The sequence below is a fragment of the Ceratotherium simum genome, chromosome 2 (genome assembly GCF_057802395.1).
Source record: "Ceratotherium simum simum isolate JZ-2026a chromosome 2, ASM5780239v1, whole genome shotgun sequence".
Lineage (NCBI taxonomy): Eukaryota > Metazoa > Chordata > Mammalia > Perissodactyla > Rhinocerotidae > Ceratotherium > Ceratotherium simum.
The window spans coordinates 6,779,599-6,797,925 of NC_141901.1; the positions used below are offsets into that span (position 1 = coordinate 6,779,599).

At 39.0% G+C, this 18,327-nt stretch overlaps 1 protein-coding gene across 1 annotated transcript; it reads left to right on the plus strand.

Moving 5' to 3' along the window:
* Positions 1–420: 420 nt before the first annotated feature.
* On the plus strand, positions 421–17,284 carry NTMT2 (N-terminal Xaa-Pro-Lys N-methyltransferase 2). The gene is given in 5 exon segments (XM_087418314.1): positions 421–574; positions 9,781–9,956; positions 11,617–11,670; positions 15,657–15,906; positions 16,666–17,284. Coding segments are annotated over 5 exon segments (921 nt in total). The 3' UTR covers positions 16,953–17,284.
* Positions 17,285–18,327: the final 1,043 nt, after the last annotated feature.

An 18,327-nucleotide genomic window follows, 5' to 3' on the forward strand; every position in this document is an offset into this window, starting at 1 on the left:
AATATTCACAACTCTTTGAAATGGAAATTAGGCTATTCAATTTAGGAATCAAATTAAAGCAAATATTCAGAGTGTTAGCGGGCTGTGCTCCTGCCTGTTTGAAGTGACAGCTAAAGGAGGGAGGTGTGCTTTTTCCTGGATGAAGCAGGATCTCACTCAGCCTGTTTTCATCTTTACTTAGCACCTGCTGGCTTGGAGTGGTGTCGCCCAGGCAATCAGACGGTATACCTGCCAAGAGCCTGACCTCTCATGTCTGCTGCCCCTCCCCCCATGCCCCATGACGACCTCTCCTGATATAGATGGACAGGGGACTGGTTTAAAATGACAGTCTCAAGTTCGTGTAGGAAGAGAAGGCTGATTAAAAGAAACAGCCAGTCAAGCTTCCTTTCTCTGTAGGAATAGTTATTATCCCCCTTCACCATGGCCCACCTGGGAGCCCATTTTGCCTTTAGATCCCGCTGGCAGAAGACGGATGATGAACTCTGTCGACATAGCACGTCCTTTATCCTTCACAGAGCCATTCGCAATGACTTCTTTCAGAGCTATCTCTACCTGCTGGAAAAAATTCCCCTGGGTAAGTGAGTCAGAGCAACTAGATAAGGAACAAAAAATGACTGCAAGGACTGTGTGAGGTTGTGGGACTTCTGCAAGACGAGTCAGAACAAGGACACTTTTCAGATATAAAGAACCCACAACCAACGTCAGTGGGTTTCAGCGTTTCAATCGCATTCTTTCACAGAGAGTGCAAAGATCAAGTGCTGCCTGGAAGGTCAGGTCTCTTTTTTGGGACTTCATGCACCCTCAGGCGTGGTGATTTGCTTCTTTGGGTGATGGTTGCCTGAGTATCAGGCTTATAGAAATTCATTTCTTGAGTTTTGAAGGACATTTTTAGTATTTGCAAAAATTTAGAGGTGGGCAATTAGGTAACTCAAAGATGAGAGTATTAATGCAGTAGTATATCAACTAAGAGTTAAAAAGACTAAATGGGAATAGATCAAGGTGTTCTTGTTTTGTGTGTGTGTGTGAGAGAGTGTGAGCACACATTCCACAATCATTTCTGGCCTTCCTCAGTCACAATAATAGTTGGAAAGCCTAACAGAAGCGTATTTTAGTTTGGTCTTTGAATATTAAGGAAAAAACTGGGGCAGTAGTGTGTCTCCATTTTAGTTATTTCCTCTAGTTTTCAGAGAATTAGACAATAGGGCAATAAAAAGCTTATCTGGTTTGTCTACACTACTTTTCTCAGCTTCTGTGAAAGTGGTTACTTCAGGGCACTCTTACAGCACTGAAGAGGAAATAACTTGTGATGAAAGGGTGAAGTATCCCCTTCTGATTTATATTTTCCCCCAATGAAAGCAGGAACAGTATGTATCAGCCCCAGTCTGTTTTCTTAAGGTTGTCTGAAAGCACTATTGTGCACTTGACGCGGCCAAGGTTTCCAGACGTGGAAGGAGCTACACAATTCTTTGTATCACATTCAAGAAACAATATGCTAGCAGCCTACCAAAGTCTCTTGTTATAAATTCATTTCTGAGGGGATATTTAATTCTAGACATACAAATACTTTCACCTCGTATTTATGTATATTTGTTGTAAAAAAATTTCTCTTTTGTGACTTTATTTGATCCTCACAGCCATACTATGAGATAGATAGGGCAAGTATCATTTTTTCCTCTCACTTTCCTACCCCCACCCCCCATCTTATTTTTTCAAATGAAGAAAAGAAAATCCAGAGATGATATATCATCTAGATACCAAAGCAAGAAGCCAAGACCAGGGCTCTTTCTGATAGATCACACTGCCCATAAGTAATTCTTTTAGGACATATCAGCCATCTCATTTGTATCCAAATGGAAAAATTAGAACAGTCCATTTGGAAGGTGATGGCATTCTGGTCGTTCTATACATTGGCAGAGCATTGCTATTCTGGAGATGCTCTTTGGGCCACCCCTCAATAACAGTAGCTTGGTGGCTTTAGTTGCATTAGTCTGGAGGAAGAGATCAATTACAGTAACTGATAAGAGACTCACTAAGTGGTGGATGATTGCCAAAATTTAAAAATGATTACTAGAGAAAAAAGGAGCTCATATCTGAAAGTAGCTGAAGATGAATTAAAAAGTTAAGAATAAAACAATGTCTTCTGAAAATCAGATGAAAATTATATGTGAGTTTTCAGGCTGCAGTGGATATTAAGTCTTTCAGTTTGGAAGTAAAACTTAGCCAGTGGAAATGCTCCCTCTCCAGCTCCCCTGAGGTGTTTTAGAGTTGGCTTCCCCTTCTCTTGATAATTTCAAGACTTCATAGAAATGAAAATAAAGCCCTTCTTTTAAAAGGTTGGGGAACCACTACCATAGGGTCTGCACAGAGAGTTTGTTGTCTGGGGTAATTATGGGAAGAACGGTGGCTAACCAGACTCTGATTCCTTCTTTCCTTCCTTCCTCCAACTGCCTGTGTTAGGCAGCCAGTCTCACACCAGCACACCGTAAAGTGACATTCAGTCATGGGGACATTGGCTGAAATATCCCTGGCTAGCTTCAGAGATCATGGGGAACAAGAGCACGCATACTAAAAATCTCTGGTGGAAGACTTAGCTATGCCATTGAATACAACAGATCTTCAGAAAGAAATGGGAACAAAGCCTGTTACTGTTCTCCGTGTTTTGCATGTCTATCTCAGTTAATCCTTACAACATCCCTATTAGGTGGTGCTCTATTTTCCCCCACCTTATAGCTGAGGAACTGAGGCACAGAGGAGTTAAGTAACTTGCCAAAGATCATGCAGTGGTGAGTAGGGGAGCAGGATTAGAACCCCGGCAGTCTGACTTCAGAGTCTGTCTTTTTTAACCACAAAATCATGCTGCCTCCCAGTGTAAATGACAACTTGACTCGTGTGGGCAGCAATATAAGTTTTACCACATTTTTTGATTTGACAGGAATATAAAATATAGTCTATGAAAAACATTGACTTTCTATTGAGATAATCAACAAGATAGGCAGGCCAGTGAATAGGTTCATATAAGCTAGTTTTACCAGCCCAAGTTCAATTGGAGGCTTGGAGTGAATGAATTTTCCAAAGGCAGCTTTTTGTGAACAAATAGGAAGTAGAATAGGAAAAAAATCCGTATGGTCTCCAGTTTGTATACTAGTGATCGAAGTGGCCTATAAATGGCCCAATCGGAGATGTTCAGATAAGTTAACTCCTCAATAATTCCTCTAGCACTATGCCCAGCACATTTCTGAGTACATAGAAGTCAGTGAATATTTATTAATTATATATTAAGCAAGAGTCTATTACTCCTGAACGTTGTTAAGGGCTTAGTCTAGCTTCACATTTAGAACAACAGTTCTGTGTGATTTAGCAGAAAGAACAAAGGCTTTGCATTTAAATAGGCATGGGTTAGGACCTGGCTATAACACTTCGTTTCTGTGTGATGTTAAGTTACTAAATCTTTCTGATTCTCTCATTACTCATCTGTCAAACGATAATTATAACCCTCGTTTTGTGGTATCATTGTGAGGATTAAAAGAGATAATGTGAAGAGATGATACGAAGAGTGCTAGCATAATGCTTGGCACCTAGGAGGGACCCACTAATTGTTAGTACCCCCTTTGCATTTGCCCCTTTTTAGAAGAGTCAGTCTCTGAGGAGGAAATTGAGAACAATGGTCTCCCCTTTGTCATCACAATTAAAAGTCAGAGTTAATAAAAAATATTTCCTATAAGATACTTGGAACTTCCAGATGAAACTCAGCACACGACTATTGGCATTGTTCAAATTGATCTCGTCCCCGTGGCAGGCGTTGCTGCACAACTCATTGTACATGATACAGTTCTCAAAGGTTTATTGTTGTTCCCTTTGCAATGCAAATGCTGCAAGATCATTTTTCTCTTTAAAGAAACGAAGAACTGGATAATTTCCCTGTTTATTTAGCAGACTTTCAGATACACAGTGTGAGAGGGATGTGATGTGGGTTTGGGATTTCAATAGTTTAAATCCCAGTTGTGTCACTCACTAGCCACTCAATCTTGGGCAATTTAGTTAACCTCTTGATGCCTTGTTTTCTTCTGTAGATAATGACATCTGTCTTACATATTCAGTTAGATGTAAATGCTTAGCAAATGTAGTACATTTATGCGTATTTGATCCATGATAGTTACTATTTCTTTATAATTTGGGTATGCCTAATTAGGAGGATAGATATTTCATAAACTATGCGAAAAGTATGACTTGTTTGTACTTATGTCGGTTTTTCCCTATAGCCACTCACTACTTTGTTGAACCCATATATTGTTCAAAGAACAAAAAAAAAACTAGACAATTTTAATTTATTCAATGAATATTCAAAGGAGGCTTACTATGTGTTAAGCATAATGGTAAGTGCTGGGGTTACAAACAAAATAAGACAAAGCCATCCTGGAGAGTTTAGTGTGGGAGAGAGACCCACACAGATAATTTTTGTGGAATGTGGAAATATAGTGATAGAGACCACTACAGGATGCTGCAGAGGGCCAGGGAGGCACGGCGACTGCTGATGAGCTTCTGACTCTTCTGATACAAAATCTCACCATAAAAAAATCTGTCCCCAGTATTTCTGCCTGACTTCTGGCCCTTTGAAATTTGACAATAGGTCAGGTATAACGCTCAAGTAGGAATAGAGAATTAGGAAGACACTCAGCCAAGTGGGTAGGGGATGTGACATGTGGTGGGAATTTGAGTAGATCCTTGCAGAAGTGGGGAAAGTGTATTGTTCTTTCCTCCTCACCTTTGGTTACCTCATTTGTGCTGAAGCCTGAAAAAGAATTTGGGAAACACTGAACTAGCCCTCAGATGAAAAGGAAAAAAATCCCTAAAACTTTCAGGGTAGGCAGTGCATTATTTTAGAAACAAGAAACACCAGACACCTAAAGCATACAGGGAAGAAAAAAACCTAGAGATCCTCTCAGGGCAATTCTGAGACTTGCCCGTGACAACATTCTAGCATTCTGGCACACCCAGACCTTTGGATTCCACCAGAAATATTGATAAAGTCCCACTCCCACTCTCCCCCGTTGGTGAAAAAACAGATATGAGTTCAGTTTTTTTAGATTCCACATGTAAGTACATTATTTGTCTTTCTTTGTCTGACTTATTTCACTTAGCATAATGCCCTCAAGGTCCATCCATGTTGTTGCAAATGGCAGGATTTCCTTCTTTTCTATGGCTGAATAATATTCCATTGTACCTAGATACTTTTTCCTCCTTCCTGCCTTCCTTCCTCTCTTCCTTCCTTTCTTCCTCCCTCCCTTCCTTCCTTCCTTTCTTCTCTCCTTCCATATTAACCATTACTTCTTTAATGGCTAAATTGGGAAGTGTTCACCTGAAAATCTCTTTTATAGAAGGTCTTACCCTTCATAATGGCATTTCCTAATTGTGCTTTTTTTCTCTTATAAATAAAAAGCTAACTTGATCCAATATTCTGTCTCAAATCATTTCAAACTTACTGTCTAAACCTAGCCTACACATCCTCTGGAGACTCTCAGATCAATTTTCAGTTGACAAACAGGTCTAACATCCAGAATAAAGTCTAAAATAGCTATATCCAAGCATTAAAAAGCAAACAAACAAACAAAAGAATAGAAGATGCTCAGCAATCATAAACACTTAGCAATTAGAATTTTTCTTGGAGAGTTCACAGGATCTTTATTCTTCTTCAGAGCAAATAAACTTGTACTCTATTTTTCTTTTTGTAACAAGTAAACCATTGGAAGGTCCTTGGGAGTTCAGCTTATAATGTACGTCAAGAAATAAGTACCATATTATATCAAGAACTAAAAGAATGTCTAGTCTCTGTCTTAGACTACCCCACGTTTCACAGAGACATTGCAACCTTACAAGAATAAGCCACTAGATGTATTTCTATAATAAAAAGGCACGGGCTGATGACTGATTACCTTATCTGTGTCAACTTGTTCCATTGCAGGAGCTATCAGGAGGGGAGAACCTGGGGCTGGCCATGACACCTCGTATATCTTCTTAGTGAAATGTTCCTGTCAATTAGGTGAAAATGAGAACTCAAGCCCATAACCATAAAAACCTACCTATTGAGTCTGACCCCTGCTGAGTTTGGCATTCACTTGTGGTCTAAATGTTGCTGTCATAATGGACCATTCCCATTTCCAGATTAAAGATTTTAATAGACTCCACCAACTAGTTGACTTAAGCAAGTGATGATTAGTGTGGCTGCTTTGCTGCTTTGGTTGGATCAAGGAGAGCACTAGACTGTGGCTTGCCTGTGATCCCAGGCAGCTTTCAACTCTGGGAAGACTCTGTGAGCTGTGAGTTTCTAGCCTGGTTTTCTGAGAATAAGGAAGAATTTGGAACAGTCATGTTATTAGGATGGTGATGCTTGATTTTTGTCATCCATGTTGAATTTATAAGCATTTATTGAACCACATACTGTACCAACACTTTACCAAGTGCTAGGGAAGACATCGGTGTAGGTCAGCGGTTCCCAATGCTTTGGACCATGAGGACTTTCCTTTTAATGTTATATTTTCTCAATCAGTAGCTAAGTAGTGTGTAAAATGGCAAAAAAGCATCTATATATTTATTAATAATTTAAAAATATTTGTATTTTTAAAATAACAATCTATGTATAATCATTAATATATATGCGAGATATAGTATTTAATATTGTTGTTCTCTAGAAAATGATATATGTGGGAACTGATTCTTGTATCCCTTTCAGCAAATTCATGATCATTCAAGGGTCCAAACATTGGCTCCAGGGTCTTCAAGTTGGAAAATACTGATGTCACTCCACAGATGGAACATATTATGGTGGAACATCGTAATATAAGTGGTGTTTATTGGATTTTTAACTTTTGGAATTGAAATTTGGGACTATATAATTGTTGTCAATTCAGAGCCAAGTAGTGCAGTAGTCCAATCTTGTGTGTGCTAGTTCACAATCTTGGTGTTGCCTGAAGAAAAATGTTTCTAGTTAAGGTTAAATAGATTCTCTTTTCTTATACTCCTTCTACTCAAAATATGTCATAGTTTGCTTTGCTTCATATCCTGATCATAACATTTTGTACTGTTTGTGTATTTTGCTTGGAGCTTTCCACTGTTTTTTGTTCTTTTGGTGGTTGAGATTAAAAATATATCTTCCTTAGAATATCACTAACATCTCCTTGCTTCTTACCTTTACTCTGTCTATTGTCCAGAATCCAGTTCATTCTACTTCTTGAAGGTATTGTTTTCGAAGCCTATGTTTTCTGTTGTAATATAAACTGATTTCTTTCTAGATCTGATAAATATCTGTCATTTTGGGATTTCTTTTCATTAGATTCCTGGGTTAATTTTATCGTCTTTCGTCACATATCTTCTCTTGATTTTAACCCTCATTGGGCTGGAATATAGCTTCAAGAAACTTCTGAAGAATGAATCCATGGGAGGTAAATATTATTTCACAGTTTGACTGGATATTAAGCTTCAAAATGTTTTTCCCTCAGAATGTTGATGGCACTGCTCCATTGTTTTCCAATGTTTCTGAGGAGATCTGTGTTATAAGCCTGATTCTAGTTCTTCAAATATAGGGTTGCCAGGTAAAATATAAGATGCCAGCTAAATTTGAAGTTAAGATAACAAATAATTTTTTAGTATAAGTATGTCCCATGCAATGTGCAAAATTTCGAGCATACTTGTACTAATAAATTATTCATTGTTCATCTGAAATTCAAAACTAATTGTGTGTCCTGTATTTTTATTTGCTAAATCTGACAACCCTACTTGAAGGTCAACTACTTTTTTCCCTCTAAATAACTTTAGGATCTTCTCATTACTCTTTGTGTTTTGAAATTTCCTAAGGATGTGTGTAAATGTAGTTTTTATTTAATTATTATTATTTTTTAACCCATGCTGCTCAGTACTTGTTGGACCTTACAATCTCTTTCACCTCTGGGAATTTTTCTTCTATTATTTCTGTAATGATTTTCTTCCCTCCATTTTCTCTGTTTTTGAGAATCCTAATTAGCTTGATGTTAGGCCTCCTAAGTCTTTATAGCTCTAATCTTTTTACTTCTGTTTTCCATATCTGTCTTTTTGTTTATGTCCTAATAAATTTACTCAATGTTATATTCCAAAAGTTTTGGTAATCAAAATTTTAATTTCTAAGAATTCTGTGTTATTCTTTGAATTATCATTTTCTTGGCATCTTTATCTTTGATTTATGGATGCACCAGTTCTCATATCTCTCCAAGGAGTTTTTTGTTTAGTTTTGGCTTAAATCCTCATCCATTTCCTGAATTATTTCTATTTCCTTTGGGATCAGTTCTGATTGTTTGTCTCTATTTTTTTCCCACAGGCTGCCATTTTACACCCATCTGTTTGGAAATCATTGTTTATTCATAGTTAGGAATAAAGGACAGGGTCAATGATTCTAGGTAATGGAGAAGGTTTGCTCTGTTACATACTTCTCCTCTGAGGAGAAAGAATGACAAAAAGCTCTACATGTGCAGGTAGATATTTCCAGACTCTGATGAGTATGAGCAGGTGAGGCACTTGGAGTCCTTTGTATGCCAAAATGAGTAGTGTTCTAAGATCCCAACACTCACTGGTCTAGTTCTCTTTAGGCAATTCATTTAATTTTTTTTAGATAAAAGACATATTTTTTTCCCCTGTAGGATTGCAGCTGTGCTGCCTGTTGCTTTTGAGAGGGTGCATTTGTCCCCTTACTGGTTGGTCTATAGACAGATTTTTTATTAACTCTTATTTCCTTTTGCAATTATCCTGGGCTGCAAATTCTTTAGCTTTGTTTCATCTGCTTTTTGTCTTCCAGAAATTTGTTGAAATTATGAATTCATCTGTGGCCCCCTCTCATTTTCTTCACTGTTATGGGTTGAATTTATTAAAACAATTCTTGAGGAGTATTTGGAAGGAGAGGAAACAAATGCATGTATTCTGGTTCTACAACCTTGAACCAGAAGTTCCTCCTTTTCATCCCTTTCTATCATTTCCTCCTGAGTGTCCTCTAATGAAAATATTTTATATCTGCAATGGTGCATTTTGGTTTACAAAACACACTTAAATGCATACTTATTTACCTCTCAGAAGGTGGAACATATGTTTTTCTAAAGATAAATGTCTTAATATAATACCTCATATGGTTTCTGAAATAATGAAATGACATAGTATACGCGAATGTGCCTAGCACACTAGCTGGTACAGAATAGTTGCTCAATAAATATTATATCTCTTTTTATTATTTTATTTTCAGAAGATAGAGCTCAAGCACATTTTCTGTAATGTTGGTATAAAGAGATATTTGGGTACGAGTTGCTTGAAAAAGAGGTGAAAAATTAGCTACCCCTAATCTACCTCATGATTAGAAGTAAGGATTAATGATTAAATTCTCATAAAACATTTGGAGCTCAAAGATAAAACTCACTGTGAAACTTGTGACATTCTTTATTCTACTGTAGCAAACTGTTAAAATTTCTGTAGTACAGTGATAAACTATAGTTTTCTTAAATTATAGGGGTACTAAATCATAGAAATGCCACAATTGTGATTTATACATGAGATATCTGAAGATCAGAGGGGTTAAGAAGTTTTCTCAAGGTTACATAGCAAGTAAGTCACTGAGCCAAAACTCAAACACAGATCTTCTGACTTCAAACCAGTGGCCTTTCCTCCACAGCACAAATTTGCAGGCTCGTAAGAGGAAATTCAATGCATGATAAGGTTGAACTTGTTCTGTCATATAAAAATTAATAAATATTAATAATATTTCATTTGCAGTGAAACTGTATGCTTTAACAAGTCAAGTCATCAATGGTGAGATGCAGTTCTATGCCAGAGCTAAACTTTTCTACCAAGAAGTACCAGCTACAGAAGAGGGTATGATGGGAAATTTCATTGAACTGTCCAACCCAGATATCCAGGCCTCTCGGGAATTTCTTAGAAAATTTGTTGGGGTGAGTTATTCAACTGCAGCTTGATGAGGAGGCAAAGTCCTTGCAAACATTGAGCTCACATATTTCTGTGTTGTCACTTAAGTCGTAATAAAACGATATGGCTCAGCCAAGAGTTTAGCCTGAAAGTCTATTTTAAGATGTTCACAAGGTGGGGGCAGCCTGGTGGCGCAAGCGGTTAAGTGCGCGCGCTCCCCTGCGGTGGCCGAGGGTTCACCGGTTCAGATCCCGGGCGCTCACTGACGCACTGCTTGTCAAGCCATGCTGTGGCGGCATCCCATATAAAGTGGAGGAAGATGGGCACGGATGTTAGCCCTGGGCCAATCTTCCTCAGCGAAAAAACAGGAGGATTGGCAGATGTTAGCACAGGGCTGATCTTCCTCACACACACACACAAAAAAGATGTTCAGAAAGAACAGGTCACATCAAACCATTGTTTTATCCCACTTGGCATTTCACCCTCCTAGCACCAGCTAATTTCTCATGCTTCAGGGAAGGTGAACTAGCGATGCTAATATTACACTTATGGGATTAAGAAGATATCTCTTTTAGAGTCTCATAGATAAACAGTTGACACCCAGATGATTGATGGGAGATCATGCCATTTTGGGATCTTGGGGTGATTTATTGATTGCCTGTAATAAAAATTTGATGTAGTAAGGAAATGCACGCTTATGTTTGGCTTAAAAATAAGTACAGCAGAATCTCTTTATATTATTTTATACATAGTTCAGACATTGCCTTGAAAGAATGTGATCCGTTTGTGGTCCTGGTGTTGGGTGAAACTCCACTTCCTTACTTCCGTGTCATATGGAGGCAGACAGTATAGTGTAGGGGCCATCTTGGCCTCTAGAGTCATTATGGTTCTTCTACTTACTGCTTGTATAGGCAACCTTGGGCTTGTTCCTTAAATGCTCTAAGCTTCAGTTTTCTTACCTGTGGCTAGGGCATAACCATAGATCCTACCTCATAGGATAATGTGAAGATCAAAAGAGATAATATATATTAAGTGCTTGCTTTAGTGCACATAATTATTACCCAATAAACCTAATTTATTACTACTGTTACTAATAAAAGGCTTTCATAAAATACATTCATTATATTTTAAGGAACTTCATTTAGTTGTTAGAATATGTTTAACCCAAACAAGAAAGCTGCTGTTGGTGCTCCTGAAAACACAAAGTCCTAACTGGCAAATAGGTTTTGTTCCAATTCATTGTGAAGTCATTTGTTTGAAATTTGGAGCCCATTTTATTCTGATAAAGGAAAAATTATAAATATTTGGGGTTAGGTTGTCAACCTACTTGGAAGCATAATGTTAAGGATATCTCTAGTATTGAGGTGAGGTTTTCTTCACATCCAACCTCCCTGGAGCACCGAGTGCATGAGTAGAGAAAACAGGATTAGGATGGAGCACCCATCGGGGCGGAAGTGTCTGGACATCAGCTGCAGCCATAAAGGACCATGGAGTGGGGATGATGGCCATGGCTGTTTATAGGTCAGGTTAACGTGGAGGACTTCAGAATCAGTGTTGCCGAATGATTTCACTGAGTGCTTTTTCTGAGATGGTCTGTCACTCTGCTAAGCCTTTTAGAAGAACTGTCTCATGTGCTCTTCACACAATTCTAGGAGGTAAGTACTGTCCTTATGTTTGTTTTTACAGTTGTGGAAACCGAGGCTTGGAGAGGTTAAATAAGTTGTCAAGGTTACACAGCCGGTAAGAGACAGAGCTGGGACATAAGCCCAGCCAGGTCTGTCTGACACCAAACTCCTTGCTCTTCACTGTGACATATTTTTTCCATTTGTCTCATGAAGCAGAAAAATCCCTGCTGGTTTTTTTTTTTTGTGGACCACAGACCTCAACTCTCCTCCACTCTGGCCGAGAGCAGTCCCTCCTGCCTGCCTCGTGGTGAGGCCGACTTTGATCCCAATGCATTTCAGAAGCTTAGTTAGTAATCCAGCTGTCTTGTCACTCCATGTGGAATGCCAAGCTGACCACAGGGATGCTGGTCAGACAGAGCCCCTACACACGCCCACGAACCTGGGAAAGGAAACAGCCTTGTGCTTGTGTATTTATGTTGGAAAAGAACAGCCTGCCCTTTTCAAACAAATATAAGGAGTCCTTCTTAGTAGACAAGGCTCATTGTGAAGCTGTGACCTCTAACTAAGCACAAACACAGTTTTTTTTAAGGAATGATATTTTGGTACTTTGACCTTAATAATCTGCTAAATTAGTATCCAGGTCAAGATACAAGGACTTAGGGGATATGAGCACCTGACATGATTTATTCTTGTGTCAACTGGGAAAAGGCAAATTATTTAATTTAAAGTTTTGCTTTCCTTTCAACACTTAGTGACATGGGACAGTGGGAAAAGGTTTTTAAACTTGTTGTAAACATGTTTACTTTAGCAAATAAGCAAATGATACTAAGATGACGTCAATGGCATAGCTGATAACTTTCCTCCGTTTTAGCTTTCTAGTGGGGGCAAGTAGCAATTTATAAAAAGTAATCAGTATTTGAGGCATTTATCTTTTGACATTTCTCAAGATTGGATGACTGAAAACTCTGGGTCTAACTTGTTATATTTCGTGGTTTTTATACAGTGGCATTTAGCACGTTTATTTTAGTTTTAAACTCCACTGGATGAACTTAAAATAATGTTCTTCAAAACAAAATGTATAGGCAGAATCAAAACTAAAATGAAATTCCTAAGAATATTTTACTGTTTTATATGAATCCATAAGTATGAAGATAGCATAATAAATGAAAATGACAAAACATCTTGTTTTAAAATCACACATTGTGTGTAGTTCTGGTCACATTCCTGGAAGGGCATCAGATTTCAACACAGTCACAGCTTCGGGCAGCCATGGTGTCCAAGAGGCGAGAGATGTTATCCCTGCGATCTGTCTTTAAATATCCCTTCTCAGAGGAGCTGCATGTGAATGAGAGACAGAGAAAGACTTGGTGCCAGGATGTAGGAGACAGTGCCAATCATGTGGAATGAAATGGAATAAAGGGAACTAGGCAATAGTAGCTAGAGGCTAGAGGTACACAGGATTTGGGTGAAAGACACCTTTTTGTATTTGTAAATAACCATTGTTTCAAGAATAACTGTAGTCAAATATAACACATCTAAATTGGTGAAAAATATGAATCAGAGGATGAGAATTTTCAAGGGAGTTCTATTTCAAATATTTCACCTCTCTGGGTCTCAGTTTCCTTTTTTTTGTGAGGAGATCAGCCCTGTGCTAACATCTGCCAATCCTCCTCTTTTTTTGCTGAGGAAACTGGCCCTGGGCTAACATCCGTGCCCATCTTCCTCCACTTTATATGGGATGCCGCCACAGCATGGCTTGCCAAGCAGTGCGTCGGTGCCCACCTGGGATCCGAAGCGGCAAACCCTGGGCCGCTGCAGCGGAGCGCTCGCACGTAACTGCTTGTGCCACGGGGCCAGCCCCTGGGTCTCAGTTTCTATGTCTGAAAAAGCAGGGGAAGTAGACATGAGTGGTTTAGAAACTCTAGGGTTTTGCTGAGATCCTTCGAGGGCTTATTGGGAGATTGACAGGAAGGCTGAGTGGGTGAGGCCCTGCCTCCCTTTAACCAGGGCAGCTTCATATTTGTTTATTCACTGAGAAAAAGTTCGGCTATTATAATCTTCTTGAAGTCCTGTGGCATAGATCTCTGAGGTCTCTTTGCTTTATTGTTCCATGGTTCTACTTCTAAAGCCACTTGCTACGGTAATGTGAGCAATATGAGACTTTAGGGCCAAGTAATGATAAGAAAAAATTTGTAATGACAATCTCTAATTGAGCACACAATTTTCTACTAAAGTCATTTTCAGTAGCTTAAAATAATTTCCCTATACTTTCCTCCATCTTGTTTATGTTATGAATTTACTTGGAAGATGCTTCTTTTATGGCCTTCACAACATAAACCTTTAGCCTACGCCTTTTTCTGAATTAGTTTAGTTTGAATTATAATATCTGAATGAGGGAGGTGGCATAGTGTAAGTAGGAATGGCAAACACATGGCACATGAACTACCACTTCTCCTTCCCACGCTCAAGGCAGACATTACTAATCAATCACAGACCTCTTTCCTGCTGAGTCTGAATGAAGCCTTAGAATTCTTTTCAACATAGCATTAGACAGACACTACTAAGGGAATCAGAGTTGGCAATTGAGGTGACAATCCTAAGGTAGAACTGGCTTTGGATTCACACAGTTCCCTGTCAAATTCTAGTTCTGCCCTTAGCTGTGTGGTTTTAGAAATCTAAGTTTCCTCGTCTCCAAATTGGAGAATAATCATTATCTTTTGGGGTTGTTTCAACTATTACAGTTATTACAGATGCAAAGAGCTTGCTACGCATAAGCGCTCAATAAATCATTGTTATCATTATTCCATTTGAAAAGAAGCTATAATTGCTTCACTTTTTGTTCTTCATTGTACCTTTCTTGCTGTAAAAAAGGCCTTTTGGGTGGACTGGGAAGCAGCATTTCTGATGTTTCCTTCTGCTCGAACTTCACCTTTGGATTCTCAGCCAAATGTTTTTTTAATCCTTAGTTCCTGAGAAATCGAGAGAAGGCTTTCTCCTTAAGATCTTGATTGGCAACTTCAAGTATCTTGTTACTATAATTTCTAGCACAAAACCTATTCAGCAGCCATCCCAATTAGGACCAAATAATTTAGAGCAGCTGAATCTTTGAGATATATACCAACTCAAAGATTCAGCTGGTCATATACACATACATATATGTTTATGTATATATTACTTTATAGAAGCAAGTTTGAGAAAGTTTTCATTGGCTGATTTCCCCCTCCCACCACTGTCTATCCATCCTTTACTCTCAGTTACTTTAATGCAGACTTACTTTAAAAAAAAAATTTTAAGGGGTTTTGTGCCAAATAATCATATAGTTTTTGGTACAAAAGCAGAAAACAATTTTTAGTGTGAAAAGAGACAAGGAGACTTTGCTGCAACCACCCTTTATCCACGTGAATGTGCTGTGTGCCATCAGGGCTGAGTTTGAGGTAAAATCCTGGCCTGAGAATGGGACAGTTCGCATTCCCTCAGCTCAGGTCCTAAAAATTACCATCAGCAGAAGAAGAGTAGATACTTCAGAGCCCCCGAAATCAGTTTCGAAAAAAGTAAAATTTCAATCATCCCAATATGAACTGAAATGTGTTCTCTGAGTGAATTTTCAAAGTAATTTTAAAACTCAGAGAGGCTCTCATTGCTTTGCACTTTTTTTCTTTTGCAAAGCAATAAGCTACAGTGCAGGTCCATTTAGCTGTGAGTTTGACTCACATTTAGAGTTAACAAAGTTCTATTTTTGTAGGGCTTTCAATGTCCCATTTTTTAGGGAAATTACCAAATTTCTAAACCTAAGCCATTGTTTTCTAAAATTCTGTTTTGAAATTCTTTTAAATACCTATATTTAGATAAAATAAAGCAAACACTAGAAATGTTTGGATATTTCTTAGAAAATGTAATTGAATATAACCTCTATAACTTGATTGTGGTAGTGGGTACGTACCTGTACACATTTGTTCAGACTCATTGAGTGGTACACTTAAAATCGTGCATTTTATCGTATGAAATCAACCTAACTAAAGCTGATTTAAAGAGGTAAATGGAGTGTCCAAGACTCAGGGTAGGTACTGCACTTGAAGTACTCCACAAGGTACCTTTCTGCAGGGGCCTGGGAGAGCTGGCACGGACTGCGCCTTGGATTGCGGCTCCGGGATAGGAAGGGTCAGCAAGCATGTCTTGTTGCCAGTTTTCAACAGTGTGGAGCTGGTGGACATGATGGAATCGTTCCTCCTCGAAGCCCAGAACTACCTGCAGGTCAAAGGGGACAAGGTAGAGAGCTACCACTGCTACAGCCTGCAGGAATTCACACCTCCGCTGGGGAGATACGATGTCATCTGGATTCAGTGGGTCTCTGGTTAGTCCTGCATGGCGTTGCCTCTGCCCTTCTCCCCTTCCCAGCTAGAGAAGACAACACCTGGGCTAATTGAGGACTTGTGGAGAGGGAGCAAGGACGTAAACAGAGATCTAGCTGTAGTTGTGCTTGGAGCAGTTCGCTAGCCTTTGGTATCATGGGAACTCCCCAAAAGCTCTGGTCCTCCAGATTTCTCCCTTATCAGCCTCTTTGCAAGCCTGAAAATTCCCATCTTTAGGGGTGGAGCACCTTTGGACCACCCTAAATCCTAGAAGAAATCTAAATACTTGAAAAACTTTAAAAAGTGGGGCCAGAAAAAAGTTTATCCCCGTTTATTGGCAAAACTACACTTTCATAGATTTAAATCCCCAGGAAATGAGACAGCAGTGAATTAAATTTTAGTCTGAGTGTGTGTGTGTGTGTGTGTGATGAAGAGGAGTGATGATAGAGATGTGTTGTCTGGAGGACATGGAGGGGACCCATGGGATGGGCAATAGTTTACCTCGTGCCCGTGAGGTAGATAGAGCAGGTAGTATAATATCTATTTTATAGACAGGGCACTGAGTCCCCTCAAAGAGGATGACCGTCCTCTTATCTAAATTCTCAAAGCCTCCTGCAACTATTTTAATTCAGGCCAATAAATAATTCACAAATGAGTGAACAAATGGTCTCCTGATTCATAGCCTTGTGGTCTTTCCTAGTCACCTCCCTCTCCATCCACCATTTCATCCGATTCCCACATTTACTTGGCCTCACCTGTAGGGTACCTGACCGATAAAGACCTTCTTGCGTTTCTTTCCCGGTGCCGAGACGGCCTGAAAGAAAACGGCGTCATCATACTGAAGGACAATGTGGCTCGGGAGGGCTGTATCTTCGATCTCTCTGACAGCAGTGTGACTCGGGACATGGACATCTTCCAGAGCCTCATTAGGAAGAGTGGGCTGGTGGTTCTGGGCCAGGAGAAGCAGGACGGCTTTCCAGAGCAGTGCTTCCCGGTGTGGATGTTCGCACTGCACAGCGTGGACACTCCTGGCCAGCAGTGGGAATGAACGACTGGACTGCATAGTGGTGCTTTGGGACAGAGATGCTGTCCTCTGAAGTGCCGCTTATAGTTCATGGAGGGATGGAGAGAAGGGATGCAATGCATGTCTGGAAATAGTTGATGTAGTATGTACAAGTTTCCACTAATCATTAAAGTACATGCACACACTCTGGATTTTCCAAAAGATAAATGGAGTGAAACATCAGGGAAAAATTTTTAAGAAACTGCTTATATACAGCCAAAATGTACAAGGGTGCACAAAAACAGAAGAGGGAGCAGTGCTCACAAATTCTAAACTGCCTTGGTCCCTGAAGGTTTGCATTACAGAGTATTGCAGGATGGGTGGGGTAAAGTCTAGACTCCCTTCCTCTGCCCTCCTGCTAGATACATTATACTTCCTTCCTCTTTGGAGCTACTACTTCTCTTTGACAAAAATCTCCTCCTAATTAAGAAGGCACCAGTCAAAATAATCTTATGAAAACATGTCCATTACTTAATTTTGTCTTTAGCCTTTCTCTTAACAGAAAAAGTATATGGTTTCACTTTCTGTTTCAGGTCACTTTCACCACCCAGAGATGTACTATGGATGTAATTTGATAACAGAAGTCTGCATTTCAGTGATGGGGAAGTGTCTCCTTTTAGGAGAAAGTGTTGTACCCTTGAAATTTCAGCTGTGAACATATAAGTAAATGTCATTGATAATCTAATTTTAGCCATTGGCTTCCAACACTGCTCGCTTCACTGCAGCTGCTCCTGTTTCCTTGATTGATGCGAATGTACGGTGGAAAGAGAAGGGAAATCATAAACCTGAAAAGTAAAATAGCTGGATTAATTTAAGGCATTAGTTTAATTAAAAATAATCTAAAATCTTTCAAAAGCAAAATGTAATTTAATTTTTATTAGAATGTTTAAAAATAACTGCTATTGTCTTTAAAACACTCTAATGTCTTCATGTTGAAGCACATATTTATATTTTTATATATATTTGTATTTTGATATATATTGAGTCTTCTATGAAATGCAAAGAAACAATTTAAATAAAGAAAGTCTGTTGCATGGATATGCTATCACCGTAAAAATCATATTTGCAAGTCATAGCTCTAACTTAGGAGGAAAAAAATCATTATAAAGCATTTACAACATAATGTTACCTTGGTAGTTTCATTTATGTCCTGGAAAATTATGTTACTTACTCTACCCCGACACTTTCTAGCTGTTGTGTGTTACTCACCATGCTCTAGGGTAACAGAACAGAAGGTGAGTTAGAGCCACTGGTGAACAAGCCAGAAACCAGAACTAAATCAAATGGTGAATCATTACCAGACAGACTGAATATGGCAAAACAAGGGTGCTCATGTGTTAATCCTCTGTGTCTTGCAGCA